The following is an 18,468-nucleotide window of genomic DNA, read 5'->3' as shown; positions in this document are numbered from 1 at the left end:
TTGATGACATATCGGCTATATCACATTGTTAAATTCCTCCTTTAATTTAATGACGGTACTATTCATTGTTGTAATAATTTCTAGTGATCAACGGGACCGCCTCCGTGGCCTAGTGGGCAGAGCGTCTACCCTCAGAGCGGTTGTTTGGTCCCCGGGTGTGTCATACCAAAAGAAGTTGAAAGATGGCGTCTCGTCATCAGTGTGATAAAACAAAGCCTTTACCTGAGGGTTTTTTTCTTGATACATTGCGGCATGGTATCTCAGTGGTATAGAACTGCAGTTAGGGGTGAGGTGAAATGGGGTTTAACGTCGCGTCCAAGATAATTGCACTTATATAGCGACGTGCATGTCACCTTTTACGGCAAGCATGGGTTGCTGAAGACCTATTCTACCCCGGAATCTTCACGGGACCTGTCCATTAGGACTCACAAACAATAAGAAAGACTTATATAACAAGTGATGCCATTTATTTTACAAGCTGGCACGTCATTACATCTATTTTCACAATCCAACAACACATGTCCACCAGTCTACACTGCCAAAACGTGTTAATCTGGTAGAAAGTAAGAGTTTTAAAAGGGTATCAAATATGGTAGACAATTGAAATAGTAATACATTATTTATCACACTGCTAACAAAATGGACATGGATGTTCTATAGTTTCTATTTCAACACTGCACCAGTCAACTTCTTGCTGTGCAAGTTAAACTGTGTCTTTACATAAATAAAAAGTAAATTATCATATGAATCCATGTGGAACGAGGGCCTCCCCATCTTTTCACCTCACGTATGTACATATAAACTGTGACCTGAGATTCACCATCACAGGACGGAGTTCATCTTTAGTAAATATCATCTCAAATTGCATCTGGCTGTCCTCAAGGATGTAGTCATCTTGCACAATACAATGTAATCATCGTGCTATCTGCAGCTGAAGATGTGTGCAATAAATAGTCCTGGAGTACTGTACTGATTACAGGTGTGGCTGATCAGCTGGGACAATCTGATCATGTCCCTCGCTACAGGTGTTGCTCATCAGCTGGGACGTGATCATGTCCCTCCCTACAGGCGTACTGATTACAGGTGTGGCTCATCAGCTGGGACGTGATCATGTCCCTCCCTACAGGTGTACTAATTACAGGTGTGGCTCATCAGCTGGGACATGATCATGTCCCTCCCCACAGGTGTACTGATTACAGGTGTGGCTCATCAGCTGGGACAATCTGATCATGTCCCTCCCAAAAGGTGTACTGATTACAGGTGTGGCTCATCAGCTGGGACGGGATCATGTCCCTCCCTACAGGTGTACTGATTACATGTGTGGCTGATCAGCTGGGACAATCTGATCATGTCCCTCGCTACAGGTGTTGCTCATCAGCTGGGACGTGATCATGTCCCTCCCTACAGGCGTACTGATTACAGGTGTGGCTCATCAGCTGGGACGTGATCATGTCCCTCCCTACAGGTGTACTAATTACAGGTGTGGCTCATCAGCTGGGACATGATCATGTCCCTCCCCACAGGTGTACTGATTACAGGTGTGGCTCATCAGCTGGGACAATCTGATCATGTCCCTCCCAAAAGGTGTACTGATTACAGGTGTGGCTCATCAGCTGGGACGGGATCATGTCCCTCCCTACAGGTGTACTGATTACATGTGTGGCTGATCAGCTGGGACAATCTGATCATGTCCCTCGCTACAGGTGTTGCTCATCAGCTGGGACGTGATCATGTCCCTCCCTACAGGCGTACTGATTACAGGTGTGGCTCATCAGCTGGGACGTGATCATGTCCCTCCCTACAGGTGTACTGATTACAGGTGTGGCTCATCAGCTGGGACAATGTGATCATGTCCCTCCCTACATGTGTACTGATTACAGGTGTGGCTGATCAGCTGGGACGTGATCATGTTCCTCCCTACAGGTGTACTGATTACAGGTGTGGCTGATCAGCTGGGACAGCATGATCATGTCCCTCCCTACAGGTGTACTGATTACAGGTGTGGCAGATCAGCTGGGACAATGTGATCATGTCCCTCCCTACAGGTGTACTGATTACAGGTGTGGCTGATCAGCTGGAACAATCTGATCATGTCCCTCCCTACAGGTGTACTGATTACAGGTGTGGCTGATCAGCTGGGACAGTGTGATCATGTCCCTCCCTACAGGTGTACTGATTACAGGTGTGGCTGATCAGCTGGGACAATCTGATCGTGTCCCTCCCTACAGGTGTACTGATTACAGGTGTGGCTGATCAGCTGGGACAATGTGATCATGTCCCTCCCCACAGATGAACAGATTGCATGCTAGTTTGAGTAATTAATCATCCTACATGGTGGCACCATTTCTCACCAGAATAACAAAGAATGGTGTGATTATTATATATGGTTACTACACAAACTGAGGTCACAAAGGAAAAAGTGGCATGTAAGTAATCAAGGACAACAACAAATAAATGAGAATGTTCATATCACAGCCAATCGAAACAGTACCATCATTCAAGCAGCATTATTCTATCGAGACACACTGTTTAAACACACAAAATACAGGTTACATTAAACTGACGAAATGACTAAAATTATGAGTAGCGTAAAGTGTCCAGCATAAAATAAATTAGTTCATATAAAAGTGCACAGAATGAGACTTCATTTTACTCACACAGGTTAATAACGAAGACAAGATTAAGTAAAACTATCAAAGTAGGTCACAGGGACAGTCAGTTACCATGCTCATAGAGGAGCCATGATTAACCCCATTGGGGTACAAGGAGATTCAGTTACCATGGTTACAGAGGAGCCATGATCCACCGCGTTGGGGAACGAGGACAGTCAGTTACCATGCTCATAGAGGAGCCATGATTAACCCCATTGGGGTACAAGGAGATTCAGTTACCATGGTTACAGAGGAGCCATGATCTACCGTGTTGGGGTACGAGGACAGTCAGTTACCATGGTCATAGAGGAACCATGATTAACCCCATTGGGGTACAATGAGAGTCAGTTACCATGGTTACAGAGGAGCCATGATCCCCCGCGTTGGGGTAGAGGACAGTCAGTTACCATGGTCATAGAGGACTCATAATCCACCCTATTGGGGTACGAATACAGTCAGTTACCATGGTTTAGAGGAGCCATGAAACACACTGTTGGGGTACAAGGACAGTCAGTTACCATGGTTACAGATTAGACTGCTTCTAATGGGGTACAAGGTTACCACGGTTACAAAGGACACATGAACACCAGTCATGAAACCCTCTGTAGGGTACCCAGGATAAAGCTGAGGGGAGTCCCACCAGGAGGTCCACCTCCAAGTACAAGTATTCCCCAGCACCCATTATGACCAACCGATCCCCATAAGACAACAACAATTCCTATATGACATTACAAGTCTGGATCAAACCTATGTTTTACTAGTTTCACTTCTAATTTTTCTTGTACCAGCAAACTCTAAAACCATGAGTCACATGCTAAAATGCAGAAATAAAAAACACTTATCCACATCAACATAACAAGTGAACAGTATGAAATAATACAGGATTTTACCAGATACAAAATTATAGTGAGTGAGTGAGTATGGTTTTAAGCCGCTTTTAGCAATATTCCAGCAATATCACGGTGGGGGACACCAGAAATGGGCTTCACACATTGTACCCATATGTTGGGAATCGAACCCGGGTCTTTGATGTGACTAGCGGACGCATTAACCACTAGGCTACCCAACCGCCCCTACAAAATTATAAGTAATATAAGTAGCATAAAAAGGCAGCAAAACCACTGCCATGATACACAAGCCCAACAGTAAAGTGTTCCTGCAGAAACAATCACCGTAACAAATACAGCATATAAAACAGGAAGTGTCTGCCGTCATGGACACAATCTTACTTAACAGTAAGAAATACAGGGGGAGAGGTGCTTCCACCTCATAATGAAGGAAACATGATAAAAGTATAAAACATTTGCCATCAGGTAAGTTAAGCACTTAATAAATGAAATAAATATGAACATGAAACATTGCCATATATTATGACAGTTGCGGAAAGGATGATTGTTACTACATAAGACATGGGGATGAAATAACAGACAATAAATACTTCTCTATATAATATATGCTGTACATCATCTAATCAGCCACATATCTCATCCTTGAACAATAAAAAACAAGTCTATGTAGAGACATATTGCTGATAACATAGGTGAATATTGATGTTCAGTGTGTGGGACAGATTCTATGCCATGAGAGAGTGATATTAAATGCTGCATCAGCTGGTTGCAGTGAAATGTAATATCTTCTTTGTTGTGTATATATACAATATGTTAAAACAGATTTGACACGACATGACTGAATGTCAAAGTTATTTTCTCCAAATCACTATACACAGGCTTAACAGAACTGTCATGATTGCCAAGATAACATGGACGGAACACTGACCAATCATATAAACCCTTTTCTGAAATCTTCATCCTTATTCTTGATTTTGTTAACCTTAAAACATTATGTCGGAGGGAATAAATATTGACTTCCAATCCTGAGGCTAATACCCATACAAACAGTTCCATAACAACACTTAGGGGCAATCAGCTTCAAACTCTACCATATCCACAAATGAGAGCATGCAGTGGTCGAAAGTTGAGTGAGTGAGTTTGGTTAAACACCGCTTTTAACATTATTCCAGTTGTATCGCGGCGTGAAACCTGGGTGAAACCCACGAGCACGGGTATGGTGCTGACAAACCTGGAAACATAATCGGGTCAACTCGGGATTCGAACCCACAATCATAGGTTTCTGGCGTGCCCAAGGAACGCAACTCTGCACAGCGAATCGCGGCGCCTAAGACGACTGGGCCACCCGTGCCCCTCTAAAGTTGAGGGGGATCTGGAGGGCTCTGAGGTTTGGATTGATAGTATTTGAATCTGAGTACCCAATTATCCTTAACTTTTAACATAAGTGCACAGCTGCCAACTTCCCCAAAATACCATCAGTATTTTGTTGCGATCTTCTTGTCGAGACACCAAAGATATGAAGCATCTACAATAGTGCCATGTCCATGTGATTCCGAAAATCAGTTGATAATATTATTGTTTTGTTTCTATTTCGACAGCAACAGCTGATAGTATGTCTCAAGTAGACAGATGCAACATTATAAATAGACTTCATACCAGTCGACAAAGACAAAGCATTCGTAGCAGTGTCATATATAACTACACTCTCTTTACTGATATATATGAAAATTTAGTCCTTGTAATTTTCTTTCCAAAGAATGTCATCATTTTTTAGATCCAACTTCCTAACAAATACAAAAATGTGGGACAGATGGCAGCTATGCAATGACAAGAGCTCCATGTTTGATTTCCGACACTGCAATGGGTGTGCCTCTATGTTATAGAAGGCATGTGCACTGTGTGTTCCCCTCCAAAATGCCCTCTTACACGACCGAACGGCCGGAGGTCAGCGTCCGAAGGGGATGGTCCTGTTTGCTGGGCTCCATGCTGGCTTGTAGTCCTCCTCTGACCTCAAGGTGACCTGCCGTCGATTCTGTTTGTCTCTCTTTTCCTGGCAAATAAAGCGAGTGAGTGAGTGAGTATGGTTTATACGCCGCTTTTAGCAATATTCAAGCAATATCAGGGGGGGGGGGACACCAGAAATGGGCTTCACACATTGTACCCATGTCGGGAATCGAACCTGGGTCTTCGGCGTGACGAGCGAACGCTTTAACCACTAGGCTATCCGACCGTTCCCTGGCGTATAAAGACATCCAATAATGAGTGAGCTTCATATCAGCTGGAGTGTAACAAACAGTCTCTAGCATTCGTTTCAAAAGCGTTTACTCTGTGATAGTTTGGCTGATGACATCAAGGACATAGTATGACAGGAAGCCTGATTGTTGGATGTTTTTTCGCGTCCCCAATGGAGATAGTTCTATGAATAGCTCTATGGTCTATTGTTTGAAAAACAAAATCTCATTACTTCAATCTACCCAGAATGCTTCAAATCAATACCTTCCTAGATCTTTGAAAATGTTGTTCAACTATGACAGCATATCAGATCCTTAAGTGAGTGAGTGAGTGAGTATGGTTTTACGCTGCTTTTGACAATATTCCAGTAATACCCCAGAAAAGGGACACCAGAAATAGGCAGATCCTTAAGATCAGCATATCAGCCACATGGGGTTTGCCATACTGCGGTCTGTAAATAATCAAGTCTGGACCAGACAATCCAGTGATTAATATCATGAGCATCGATCTATGCAATTGGGATCAATGAGATGCATCAACCAAGTCAGCGAGCCTGACCACCGGATCCCGTTAGTCGCCTTTTACGACAAGCATAGTCGCCTTTTACGGCAAGCATGGGTTGCTGAAGACCTATTCTACCCCGAAATCTTCACGGGTCTCGCTCACTCACTACAGCTACTAACTGACAACAATGTCTGACCTTTTCCCTGAGCCACTCTTGATAACGATCCATGGCCTCTTCATCCCGCGTTATCTTATCATATTCCTCATTTTTAGCCTGATTCCTCTTCTTTACTTTCTCCTCTCTGGCTTGCTTTGTCAAGACGACATCTTTCTTGGCTTTCCTGCAAATCAACATCATAATGAAAAAACTTACAAATAAGTTCATATATTTATATATTGATACTGAGTGCAAGACTCTTGAAACAATGAGTGAGTGAGTATGAATTTACGCCGCTTTTAGCAATATTCCAGCAATATCATGGCGGGGGACACCAGAAATGGGCTTCACACATTGTACCCATGTCGGGAATCGAACCCGGGTCTTCAGCGTGACGAGCGAACGCTATAACCACTAGGCTACCCCACTGCCCCTGACTTTTGAAAAGACACCAGGGTAATATTAATGGATCTTGAGACCTAGCCCTTCAAACATTTGGTGAAGATGTTATTTCTTTACCATCCCCTGAATGCCGTCTGTGAGGTCTGTCTCTTCATATCCTTCTTCTCTTCTTCAATCTGCTTCCTCTCCTCTTCTAAATTCCTCTGTTTCCTCGCCTTCTGCACAAGTGTATTGTCTTTCTGCTCTTTCCATGTTTCAAACAACTGAAAATACATCCGACACTGTTAGCCTTGCTCTAGTTCAAACCCAGTGGTGATTCATTCACTACTCAGACCTGCTTCGGTAGGTCTCTTAACCATAACATTTGAACCTTTGATTGCTGCAGTGTTCGAAATTAAGTAGGAATATCTATGTCATTCCCCAAATGTACAAGGATTTAGGAGGTCCCTCAATTAAATTATACAACTCAACATTTGCTAAGGCCCAAAATAGTCATCTTTCGTCAAAGGTGTAGTCCTTAGGAAATGTTGGGTAAGAACAAACATCATAGATTCGAAGACCCCATATAATTTCAAGCACTGTTGGTGTAATATAACTGACGACATGAACCTGCAAATGCTCTACAATCCTGACTGAAAAACCTTTCAACATAGAGAGTGAGTGAGTGAGTGAGTGAGTGAGTGAGTGAGTGAGTGATTGAGTATGGTTTTACGCTGCTTTTAGCAATATTCCAGCAAAATCACAGCGGGGGACACCAGAAATGGGCTTCACACATTGTACCCATGTCGGGAATCGAACCCGGGTCTTCGGCGTGACGAACGAACGCTTTAACCACTAGGCTACCCGACCGCCCCTTCAACATAAAGAATGCAAATTGGTAGAACCATTTCCTTTCACACACACACCATCCACCATCGTCTTACTTTTTTAGCATCTGCCCTTTTGGTTTCCTGTTCTTGTCGATCTTTCTCTTTTTTCATCTCTTCTTGTCTCTTCTGCTTCTGTTTGTCTTTAAAGTAGGTGCCTTTCTTCTGGTCGACCCAGGCCTGATAAGACAGCTTGGCCTCAGTCTCCTTCTCCTCCTTGGCCTGACAAACACAACATCCAGGTTTAACACCATACAACAGTGCATGACATCCAGGTTAAAACCCGATACAATAGTACATGACATCCAGGTTAAAACCCGATACAACAGTACATGACATCCAGGTTGAACACCATACAAGAGTACATGACATCCAGGTTAAACACCATACAATAGTACATGACATCCAGGTTGAACACCATACAATAGTACATGACATCCAGGTTAAAACCCGATACAACCGTGCATGACATCCAGGTTAAAACCTGATACAACAGTGCATGACATCCAGGTTAAAACCCGATACAACAGTGCATGACATCCAGGTTAAAACCTGATACAACAGTGCATGACATCCAGGTTAAAACCCGATACAAAAGAGCATGAAATCCAGGTTAAAACCCGATACAACAGTGCATGAAATCCAAGTTAAAACCTGACACAACAGTGCATGACATCCAGGTTAAAACCCAATACAACAGTGCATGACATCCAGGTTAAAACCGAGCTTTTTCCGAGTGAATGGAAGTCATGTGACATAGCACTCAACATGCTCAATCAAACAGCTGTTTTCTATCAATTTTGAATTTGTGTTAATTCTTTTACAATGTCACATTAAAACATGTCAGTAAGATAAATTTGTTGTAGCAGGATCACTCTGGCTCGTGGTGTAAAACTTAACATGGGACACATAAAAACTCCATATACCCCTCGTGATCATGCTACAATTTATTATATATTATAATGTCCTTTTGAAAACTAGAGCACTTACTAAAGGCACACAATGGCAAACTAAGAAAATACATCAAACGTCATTTGAGAGTTTTAGATATTGACAACGACATGTATTGTTATGGCCTACCTTTTTCTTCTTCTCTTCCTCTTCCTTCTCTTGCTTCTTCTTCTCCACCAAGGACTTCTTCGCCGTTTCCATCCGCTGCTGGTACCACTGGTCATAGATCGCCTTCCTGATACTGGCTGTATCCTCAAAGTTGATTTCACTGGTTGGAGTTGTCTCCCCTGGCATGGTGGGGTACCGCGGCTTGGGCTTTTGTTTTCGTTCTTTTCCCTCAGTCTTCTTCACACTTTATGGCAAAGATTACGCATTTATAAACAAACCACAGTATCATCATCTTCCTGAGGCAAGAGCGTCCACTAGCCTTATCATCAAACACTTATTTCAACCCTTGCGACATCAAGCCCACTTTCCTATGCTAAATATGATTGGACTATCGCACATATCGGTAGTCCATTCAGAGAACGTTTCACAAAATCAACATCCACAACTGTGCACCTTCGTCTGAAAGTGATTTTACTGCTGCCTGTCTTGCCTATGTTTTTGTGTCAGGGATGAAATCCCGATTTTCTTTATCTGATCGACTAGGTCATCGCCTATGGTAGTCACCATCTTCGTGAAGCTTTACGAGTTAAGAACAGCTATCTGATTGGATATTGCGTTTTCATTACAAGGGGCACAACTCATGATCTACACAAGATGGCGCCAGGGTCGAGCCAAGAAAGGTGGCCTTGATGTGGCAATTAGAAACGAGGCTTTGATATAGATAAGTGGACACACTTGCCTTTCGAAGATGCAGTACCACAGAACCTAACCATTTTCAGATGAAGTAATGTTAGACTGAGTAGGATGCACAATAATAAACCTCCTATTTTCAAGACATCTTTACAATTCAGGGCTTCTTTCTGCACGCCCTCAAAATGGTGCTGGATGTCAAGGCAAGATATATTGATTGCCACCACATATTCCAAAGTAAAACTCCCTGGCCATGAATTAAGCTTAAAGATTATTCAAACAAAGTGCTTGTATGTTATGTTAATAAGACTCACCTATTCTTCCCCTGTGACTCTGGATCTATGAATGCCATACTCTTATCCTGGGCACCTGCCACCTTGCTGATAGCACTGTCCAGAGCCTTATGTGTGGATGTTTGATTGCCGGACCTAGAGCAACAGGAGTCAGTATCACAAACGCACAAACAAGTCATTCCAGAAGTGTACATGGTGTAGAAGTTCTGGCTTAGAACAGGTTTTCTGCAACCCATGTTTATCATAAGAGGCGACAAATGAGAGCAATTGGTTAGGCTCACTGACTTGGTTGATGCATGTCATCATGTCCCGATTGCGTAGCTCAATGCTGATGATGTCAATCACTGGATTGTCTGGTCCAGACTCGATTAATAGCAGACCTCCATCATATAGCTGGAATTTTGCCAGTTGCAGCGTTAAACAACAAACAAACAAAACAAACAAACAAACATATGTGGTGTATCAACGATCACGAAGAATGGGCATCACCCTCTGTGCCCATGTTGGGATTATACACAAGACTTCAGTGCGCAGAGCAAAAGTTTAAACCAGTAGGTTACTACACTGGCCCGCCCGAACAAGAGTGAGTGAGTTGGTTTTACGCCGCTTTTAGCAATATTCCAGCAATATCACGCCGGGGGACACCAGAAATGGGCGTCACACATTGTACCCATGTCAGGATTCGAACCCGGGTCTTCGGCGTGACGAGCGAACGCTTTAACCACTAGGCTACCCGACCGCCTTTCCCGAACAAGAAAGAAGATTACAGGAATGTGAGTTTTACCATAATGTCGTGGGGAGGCCAAGTAAATAATACATGTATACTATACGGAATACTCAGATTCCTGCCTTCTTCTGTCCTGAGGGGCAGTGTGGTAGCCTACCGATTTAAGCCCTGCACAATTACATGGTATTAAGGGATACAGAAGGGGATAAGGGAGTAAGGATACTGTGTCTGAGAGGGTTGTCCATGTAAACTGTGTACAAGCGTGCTCGCACGCACACAGAGACAAGACACACACACTCACAGAAAGACAAGACACACATAGACCACACATAGACAACACAACCACACACAGAGACAAGACACACATACACACACACAGACAAGACACACATAGACCACACAACTACACACAGAGACACCACACACACACACACACGACACAGACAGACACACACAGACAGACACACACGCACACACGCACGCACGCACGCACGCACGCACGCACGCACACACACACACACACACACCCGGACACACACACACACACACACACACACACAATGCACACAGACAGGCACAGACACACACAGACAGACAGGCACACACACTCATTTATACACACACACACACAATGTGACAATGCTCCAACATGGATGACACACAAAACCACTCACTCTCTCATTTAAGAACTACAGTTAAACCTGTTCATATTATCTTACTTCCTTGTCCTGCTGCCTTCTTCCTCTCCTGCTGACCCTGTCCTTGACCTTGACCCTGGTTCTCGCTCCAACTCTTCACACACCGAGCTCTTGTCAGGGCTCTGATCTCGCCTCCCTCGGAACTGATTCGTTGAGCGCATCGGAGGAGGAGAGCGGCGAAAGTCTTGCATTATCTCGTTGCTGATGGAGTCTCCAGAGCCCTCCTTCGAGAGCCCCGGCTTGCTCTTCCTCCTCTGCCTCGGCTCAGGTTTAGGTGTTGTGTCCTCTGTCAGGAAGTCGAGGAGGGACTTCTCTGGCTTCTTCTCCTCCACTTCTCGCTCCTCTGTGGGAGTCTTGCGCCCTGTGAATTTCTTTCCACCTGTTGGAGTCTTTCTACCATCAATTTTGGCCAGGCTTTCCGGTGTTTTCCTGCCTGATAAAGTTCTCTCTGGGGTTTTCCTACCACTGATCCCAGATCTCCCTGGCGGAGTCTTACGACCATCTCCGCTGCCTCGCCGAAATCGCGGCTGCTTTTCCGGTTTTTCCTCAACTTCGTCAAGAAGAGAATCTTGTCGAGTTTTTCCAAACAGGTCCATGGTTGGAGTTGTCCTTCCTCTCAGACCTTCGCCCTCCTGTCCCCTCCCACGCGGCAGTACAGCAGGTCGGTCAGACCGAGGCGATGTCTCAATGGACAGCTGTCTGGAACGAACACACAATACATGTCTCATAAATGGTGTACAAGCTCATCAAATAGCTGACTGACACAACTACAAAAGAAATGAGTTTAAGTATCATGGGTATTTATTGTGTGTGTTTAGCATTACAACACTGTTAAAATGTGATGATTGTTCTAACAGGAATTTTCATCCTTACAAGGTAAACATATTAAAAGTAAAATACTACTGAATGATAATGGTTCTCTGATGAGATGTTGCCACGGCTAGTGATCACGGCTAGTGATCATTTTTCCTTATGCCTTATCTTATTAAAGTGTGCATTTGTGTGTTAATACACTACAAACAAAACAACGGACCACATTGAGAAACATTTCTCTATTTAACTGTTAGCCTAAACTATTTGGAATATAAATATACATGTACTTATCTTAAGAAAAGTGAAATTCTCCATACAAGTTACGAGTTTAAGTACTTGTTTTAATACCAGGGACAACACTCACCTGGGAGACTTATCACTGCCAGTGCTGGGTTGCCGAGTGAGACGGGGTTTGGACCTGCCATCGCCCCTGGGCGTGGTGGCCGAGGACCTAGGACCCCCTCGAGGAGTTGTGCTCTCCGAAATGGGATCAAGCAGTGAGGAAGGAGTGTTTCGGCCTCGGGAGCCAGCTGTGAAAAGAGGGTTTCTGAAATGTTTACACTGTCTGAATTTATATCACTGATCTAACACAGATAAAATGCTAAATGAACTATTTTCTTTACAAAGCATTAGGCCAACTGATCCTGTATGCTTCCAAATTTGTCATCCATCAAAATGACTGAGAAATAGGCAAATGCTCAATTTAGCAATATTCTAGCAATAGTACCTTTTGTGTGTAACCATGGTAACAGGCAAACCAGTGACCGACAACATGAGTAACAATTGGGCACTGACCCTGATGACACGCCTTCAGCTAATTCACTGGGACTGATTCAGTATCCAGCAATGAGATAAGTAGGGCCTATTTTAACCTGGGACATTCAGGTGTCCTCAATGATCACCACAACACAATGCCAGTTAATCCGGCTGAATATTGCCTTCTCAGTCAGAATTCACACTCATGATCCAAATCATGGGTGGTGCCAAATGCACATTCTGCTTCATATGGCATCCAACTCAACAACAGATATCATGAAAAAAAAATTGAAATCACAAATTTTACAATACAAAGCAAGCTGATTATTGCCTTCTTTTTTGTAGGCGAATAATTTGAAAACATAGTTAAACAGAAGTTAGCTTTGCGAAAAAAACATTTTTCTTCTCCACAGTGCATCATCAAAGGTGAGGTGAGGTGAAATTGGGTTTAACGTCGCGTCCAAGATTATTGCACTTATATAGCGACGTGCATGTACATGTGTGTGTGTGTGTTTGTGTGGCTGCTTGTACTAGTCCGGACTAATGCCGATTTATAGTGCTAGCTCACTGAGATACCATGCCGCAGTTTAACATGAATATCCCACTCAGACACAGTATACTGACTCTGAGCCGACCAGTCCTTGTTTTAGCCCTTTCATGCCGAGCACCAGGCAGGGCAACAACAAGTACCGTCTTTTAACGGCTTTTGGTATGACGCGGCCGGGCATCGAACCCCGGACCTTCCGCTCTCCGGGCGGACACTCTACCACTAGACCGCGGTCATGCATCATCAGAAGGTTAATATGACATCGCCCAACACTACACATGGCAAACATGTATTTAATGCTCCCTACACTACCTGTTGGCCAGATTAGATCATGTTACCATGGTTACCTGGAGAAGGAGTTCTGTTTCCCGACTCCATCTCAGCTGGCTTCTGATATGTTGGAGGAGTCCATGGCTTCTTGCTGAGACTGTCGGGCAGCCTATTGTGAAAAAGAACAGAGTGAGGATTTGTTCATATTTATTCAGGACAATAAAGAAACCGACAGGAAATCCTAACATGAGCATCGATCTACGTAATTGGGATACGATGACAGAGATACCAACCCTAATTGAAGCTTTAGAGAAATCAGTTGGCTAAAAAAAGGATAATTTCATGTCAAAAAGAGTTATTTTAAGAGCATCATGCCATGATGCTGGTTTTTCGCTTCAACATTTTCGTTAGGCCAATACATACGTGAAGTATGGGTACACATGCACTGACGCTAGTAATGAAGCCACACACGCAAGCCTCACTATTTTAAAAACAGGGCGTAAAGCTCAAAATAAGCAGAAAAAATGTTTGTATGGTTAAATATGACTAAACCTCGAAACTGAATATCAATCCAAACATATAAAAAAATAGAAGTTCCATAACGGCATGCGACAACCTCATTAGCGACATACATTGGTTCCACTTTTCAAATAAACACGTAGTTTGAATAACTTTGGTAATTATAGATTATAAATCACTTATAAAAGCATTTAAGTCAAGCTATAGTGTGGGGCAAGACCCCAAAAAACCTGTTATTTTAGCGAGGCAACAAAAAATGGCATCAGACACACTGTGTTCATGCCGAAACATGTGATCAAAGCTCCACATATTCATAAAATTTATCATGAGACAATTTTAACTGCATTGCAGAAAGACAATGTGGTGCTTCGATTCGAAGAAATATCGCTGTACATGCAATCAGCTCCCTGTACAATGCTTCACATTATCGGTGCATTGCATCTCGGACACCTTATGGCAGACACCTGTGCATAAGCCATTAGGCTTACAAAAATAAAAGAATTGGTTCTCAGGCAATGGCTTTTGAAAATATAGTGCAGGTGGGTGGTGTTTTTTTTTTTTGCTTGTTCAAACTAGTATGTAACCAAATTGATAGTTGTGTACCATCAACCTGGGAACAACAACATAAACAAGCATACAAACTCCTATTGCCACCATGACCATAACACGAGATGTGCAGTAAAGGGAAGTAACTGTGTGCTATATTGGATCACAATGGTTTTTAAGTATTAGGATTTAATATTTTTTTTTAAATATTGAAATAAAAATGAAACATGCAGCAGACTTTATGGTGATGCGGGCGGTGTCTGAGAACCAAGACTATTATTTTTTTTAAGAAGGATTGTCAGAATATCTTGAAAGGTAAAATACCATTGAAGAACGATATTGATAAAAGACCCAAATCTTACCCTCCTTGTGTGGGCGTCTTCCGACCAAAGATGATGTCTTCCTTCGTCAGGCCTTCATTTGTTGGTGTCTTCTTACCAGTGGGAGTTTTCCTACCAAGCAGCGAGTCCGACCGAGGGGACGGCGTTTTCCGACCTACGTTCGGCAGGTTCCTGTTGGCATAGCTAGCTACTTCTTGATCTAGGTGATCATCTCGAACGCCCCGGTGATCGTCTCGACCACCCCGTCCCAAAATGTTACCAGCATCTCTGGGTCGTAAGGTTTCATCCAAGTTTGGCATGGTATCCAGTTGCCTCTGCGGCCTTTTTTTGGCAGAGCCAGGACGTTGCCGTGAAGGAGACGTTGTTGAATGGTTTTGTGTGTATTGTCTTATTAGCTCTGTCATGAAAAGGCATGGTTTGAATATCTTCGTTAGATTAGAATATATACAATGTTAGTTTATTGTCTTCCGTTGCAGACAGCAATATTCCAGCTGTATCACGGAAGCCAGCAAATATCTGTGTCAGTGTCAGACAAACTAGTGGTTGATATCATGAGTAACACCCCACACTGTCGGGGTACGATGATATGCAATCAACCAGGTCAGCAAATCAGACCACCTACCCAAATTAGTAGCCTTTTTACGACAAGCAATAAAGTGCTAGAAACCAATTCTTACCTAGTCCAAAAAGGGAGTTATTACAATAGAATTGAAAATAATGTTGTTACTGTTGTCATGATAATGACGAATGATCCTTAAATCAGATAAAACATATGAATTTTTGCAATATTCAGTTTGAGATTCTGGACACAACGTAACCATGGTAACACAAATATACATAATAAAGGTTAATAAAAGAAGACATTATCTTGCTCGTAGTAAACAGATAAACATGATTACAAAGATAAACATGATTCCTCTTGCTTCATAACGGTGTTAGAACCTACACCGAAACGTCCCTCTTAATTGTAATAAAGAAGTTCATCTATTCTTTTCCTTACTCTTGCAATGTCTAGCCCTAAGGCTAACAAAAATGACAGTCTTGGTTCTCAGGCACTGCCCACATCATATAAAGTTCATTGCATGTTTCGTTTTTGTTTATATTTTCAAATCGTTTTTGAGCATTGTGTTTAAGTGTTAGGATTTTTATATTTTTTTGGAAAATGGAAATGAAAACCAAACGTGACACAGACTTTATGATGAATGGGGTGGTGCCTGAGAACCAAGACTATTAATTAGCCTAATAGTATCACTGTAAACATACCATCTTCTTCACCACTCCCTTCACTGGTTGTGACATCAGCAGCCAGGCCCAAGTTTCTTCTTTGTTTGATTGTAGCATCCAGCTCCCTCTGAAATGAATTCTTTGCTTTAGGCTTTCTCTGTCGGAGAGGTGCATCTACTTCGTCGTAATCTTGGTGGTAGTCCATCCTTAAACTTTACACTGTGACAAAGAAAAGTCATAAAATCATTTGCATGGTTATTCATACATTATCATGATTATCTGGGTCGGGATGGATGATGAGTTTGTCTAGTTACCATGGTTACAGTGCAGACAAACAAATATGAATATTAACATTAAGATTAAGGTGTCTAAACTACATAAACATACAACACACCATAATAATTATAAAGACTTGTCATTTGTGTACAGATTTTTTATTGCATGATTGGCTGATTGGGTGAGAACAAAATATTAAAAAAAAGACAACTTATCTCATTGTACAGTATTTAATAGTTAAGCTTGTCTCCTTGTTACCTTCCTATTTTCTGTATATTTCATGATTTCTTGAGGGGATCACGTAAGTTTGCATTCAGCAAATTACAAAAAATAATGCTTTTCAGTTTTTTTCAACTTTTCTTTGTTTTAGGCATGTTAATGTGTTAAGTGTCAGCAGAATCTGTAAACTAATTAAATCAAGCCTTAATTGTGATCCAACACATTGTTACACACTGAATGATCATAAGTACATATGAAAAGTAAACAAAAATATACTGGTAACCGAACAGTTATTTTTTCAGGTTATTTCTGAAATATTCAGTGTGTATATAATGTTAACTGTACCAATAACTTTGATGTTTGAGAAACTATGAGCAAATGTGCATATTTCTGTCCGTGGAAAAGGTTTCAGAAGATTTCTGTTACAACACGACGACAGGGTTATGCATTTTTTTTAAATAGCTCGAATGGGTTTAAACCATTTTAGAATTGTATTTGGGGGAAGAAATGACAGAGAGATAGAAAGCAAACACAGAAGTGAATGTGCATCATCATGTTGTTGTATTTTTGTTTATGCAAGAAACAGTCATGTGACACCGCCCGCTTGAGTGAGTGAGTGAGTATGGTTTTACGCCGCTTTTAGCAATATTCCTGCAATATCACGGCGGGGGGACACCAGAAATGGGATTCACACATTGTACCCATGTCGGGAATCGAACCCGGGTCTTCGACGTGAAGAGCGAACGCTTTAACCACTAGGCTACCCGACCGCCCCTCCGCCCGCATGAAGCTTCTAAAGATGTATTTGAGCGAGGTGATTATATAGTGTGTCAGTTTTGTTCATCATATTTGGATAAATATTCCTCGCTTAATGAAACCGAGCAAAAGTAAAACCAGATACAATCACAGGCGCACCATGATGGAGAGTTGGCGACAATTGGTCCTCACAGATAACAGTTCGCTATCAGTGTAGGTGCTTGTTCCACTGTAGGCAGAAACATGGGCTGATGCTGTTATTGTGATCTCATAGTTATTCTACCAAAAACCTACCTATCCCTAACTTGTGTGACCAGTGACATATGCGGTTATTACAGTTATCAGATCCGATATGTTTATGTGAATGACATTTTTCTTTTCTAAATCTTGCACAGTTTTTAATTACAGGATGACCAACATGATCAATAAACATGTTAAAAGCAACTTATTGTCATGGTTGTAGCTTACCTGGTTGAAATTACCATTTTTTTAAAACCCTCTTACATTATTTGACTATAGTCGAATTAACCTCAAAGTAGATAATTAATTTCAATCAAACATTTGTGCTTATTGGGAGGAAGCACCAGTCAACGTGGAGTTTATGGCTTACCCGCATCTGTAAACAGCATCTCTAACCAATGAGCCAGAAGAGTAAGATCTCATTTGATACATTGGCGAATCATTTTAATTTGTGGGCTTAAAAATACTAACACTTCACCACGGTCATGTATTGAATAGAACTAAGAAAATCCTAAGAAATATAAACTCACGGTCTACTTTACAAAGTGAGCGCACTGGCTACGAGTAGTAAGAATGTAGAATGTTTTAATTGATTTTCAAAACTTCATTTTTAGCGCAGTCAAATATTCTTGTCAATGCATGTCTTTGAGCATTCAATTTGAAAATAAAACAAATTGTGGAGTGAATTGATGGCTATCTACAGGTGATCTATAAAAATGAAAGGTACAAATATCTCCTTACCTGCTCGTTGTGCGATGTGTACGGGTACGATGATTTGTAGCCCTGTGTTCTTCTCTCAAACCAATGTCGATGAAAAATTGTCAGCCATGTTTA

General features: G+C 42.1%; 1 protein-coding gene across 1 annotated transcript; it reads right to left on the bottom strand.

Annotated features, from left to right (window-relative positions):
- Nucleotides 1–470: 470 nt before the first annotated feature.
- LOC139452323 (protein maph-9-like) lies at nt 471–18,468 on the bottom strand. The gene is made up of 12 exons (XM_071233757.1): nt 18,376–18,468; nt 16,183–16,362; nt 14,941–15,316; nt 13,591–13,682; nt 12,305–12,470; nt 11,149–11,826; nt 9,724–9,837; nt 8,741–8,963; nt 7,718–7,882; nt 6,912–7,057; nt 6,432–6,576; nt 471–5,549 (listed from the first exon to the last, which is right to left on the bottom strand). The coding sequence occupies exons 2-12, from the start codon at nt 16,346–16,348 to the stop codon at nt 5,445–5,447; spliced, it is 2,376 nt and encodes a 791-aa protein (XP_071089858.1). The 5' UTR covers nt 16,349–16,362; nt 18,376–18,468; the 3' UTR covers nt 471–5,444.

Source organism: Haliotis cracherodii, unplaced genomic scaffold (assembly GCF_022045235.1).
Source record: "Haliotis cracherodii isolate W230 unplaced genomic scaffold, xgHalCrac1.p SCAF_9, whole genome shotgun sequence".
Taxonomy (NCBI): domain Eukaryota; kingdom Metazoa; phylum Mollusca; class Gastropoda; order Lepetellida; family Haliotidae; genus Haliotis; species Haliotis cracherodii.
This window is presented reverse-complemented; position numbering and strand designations above follow the sequence as displayed.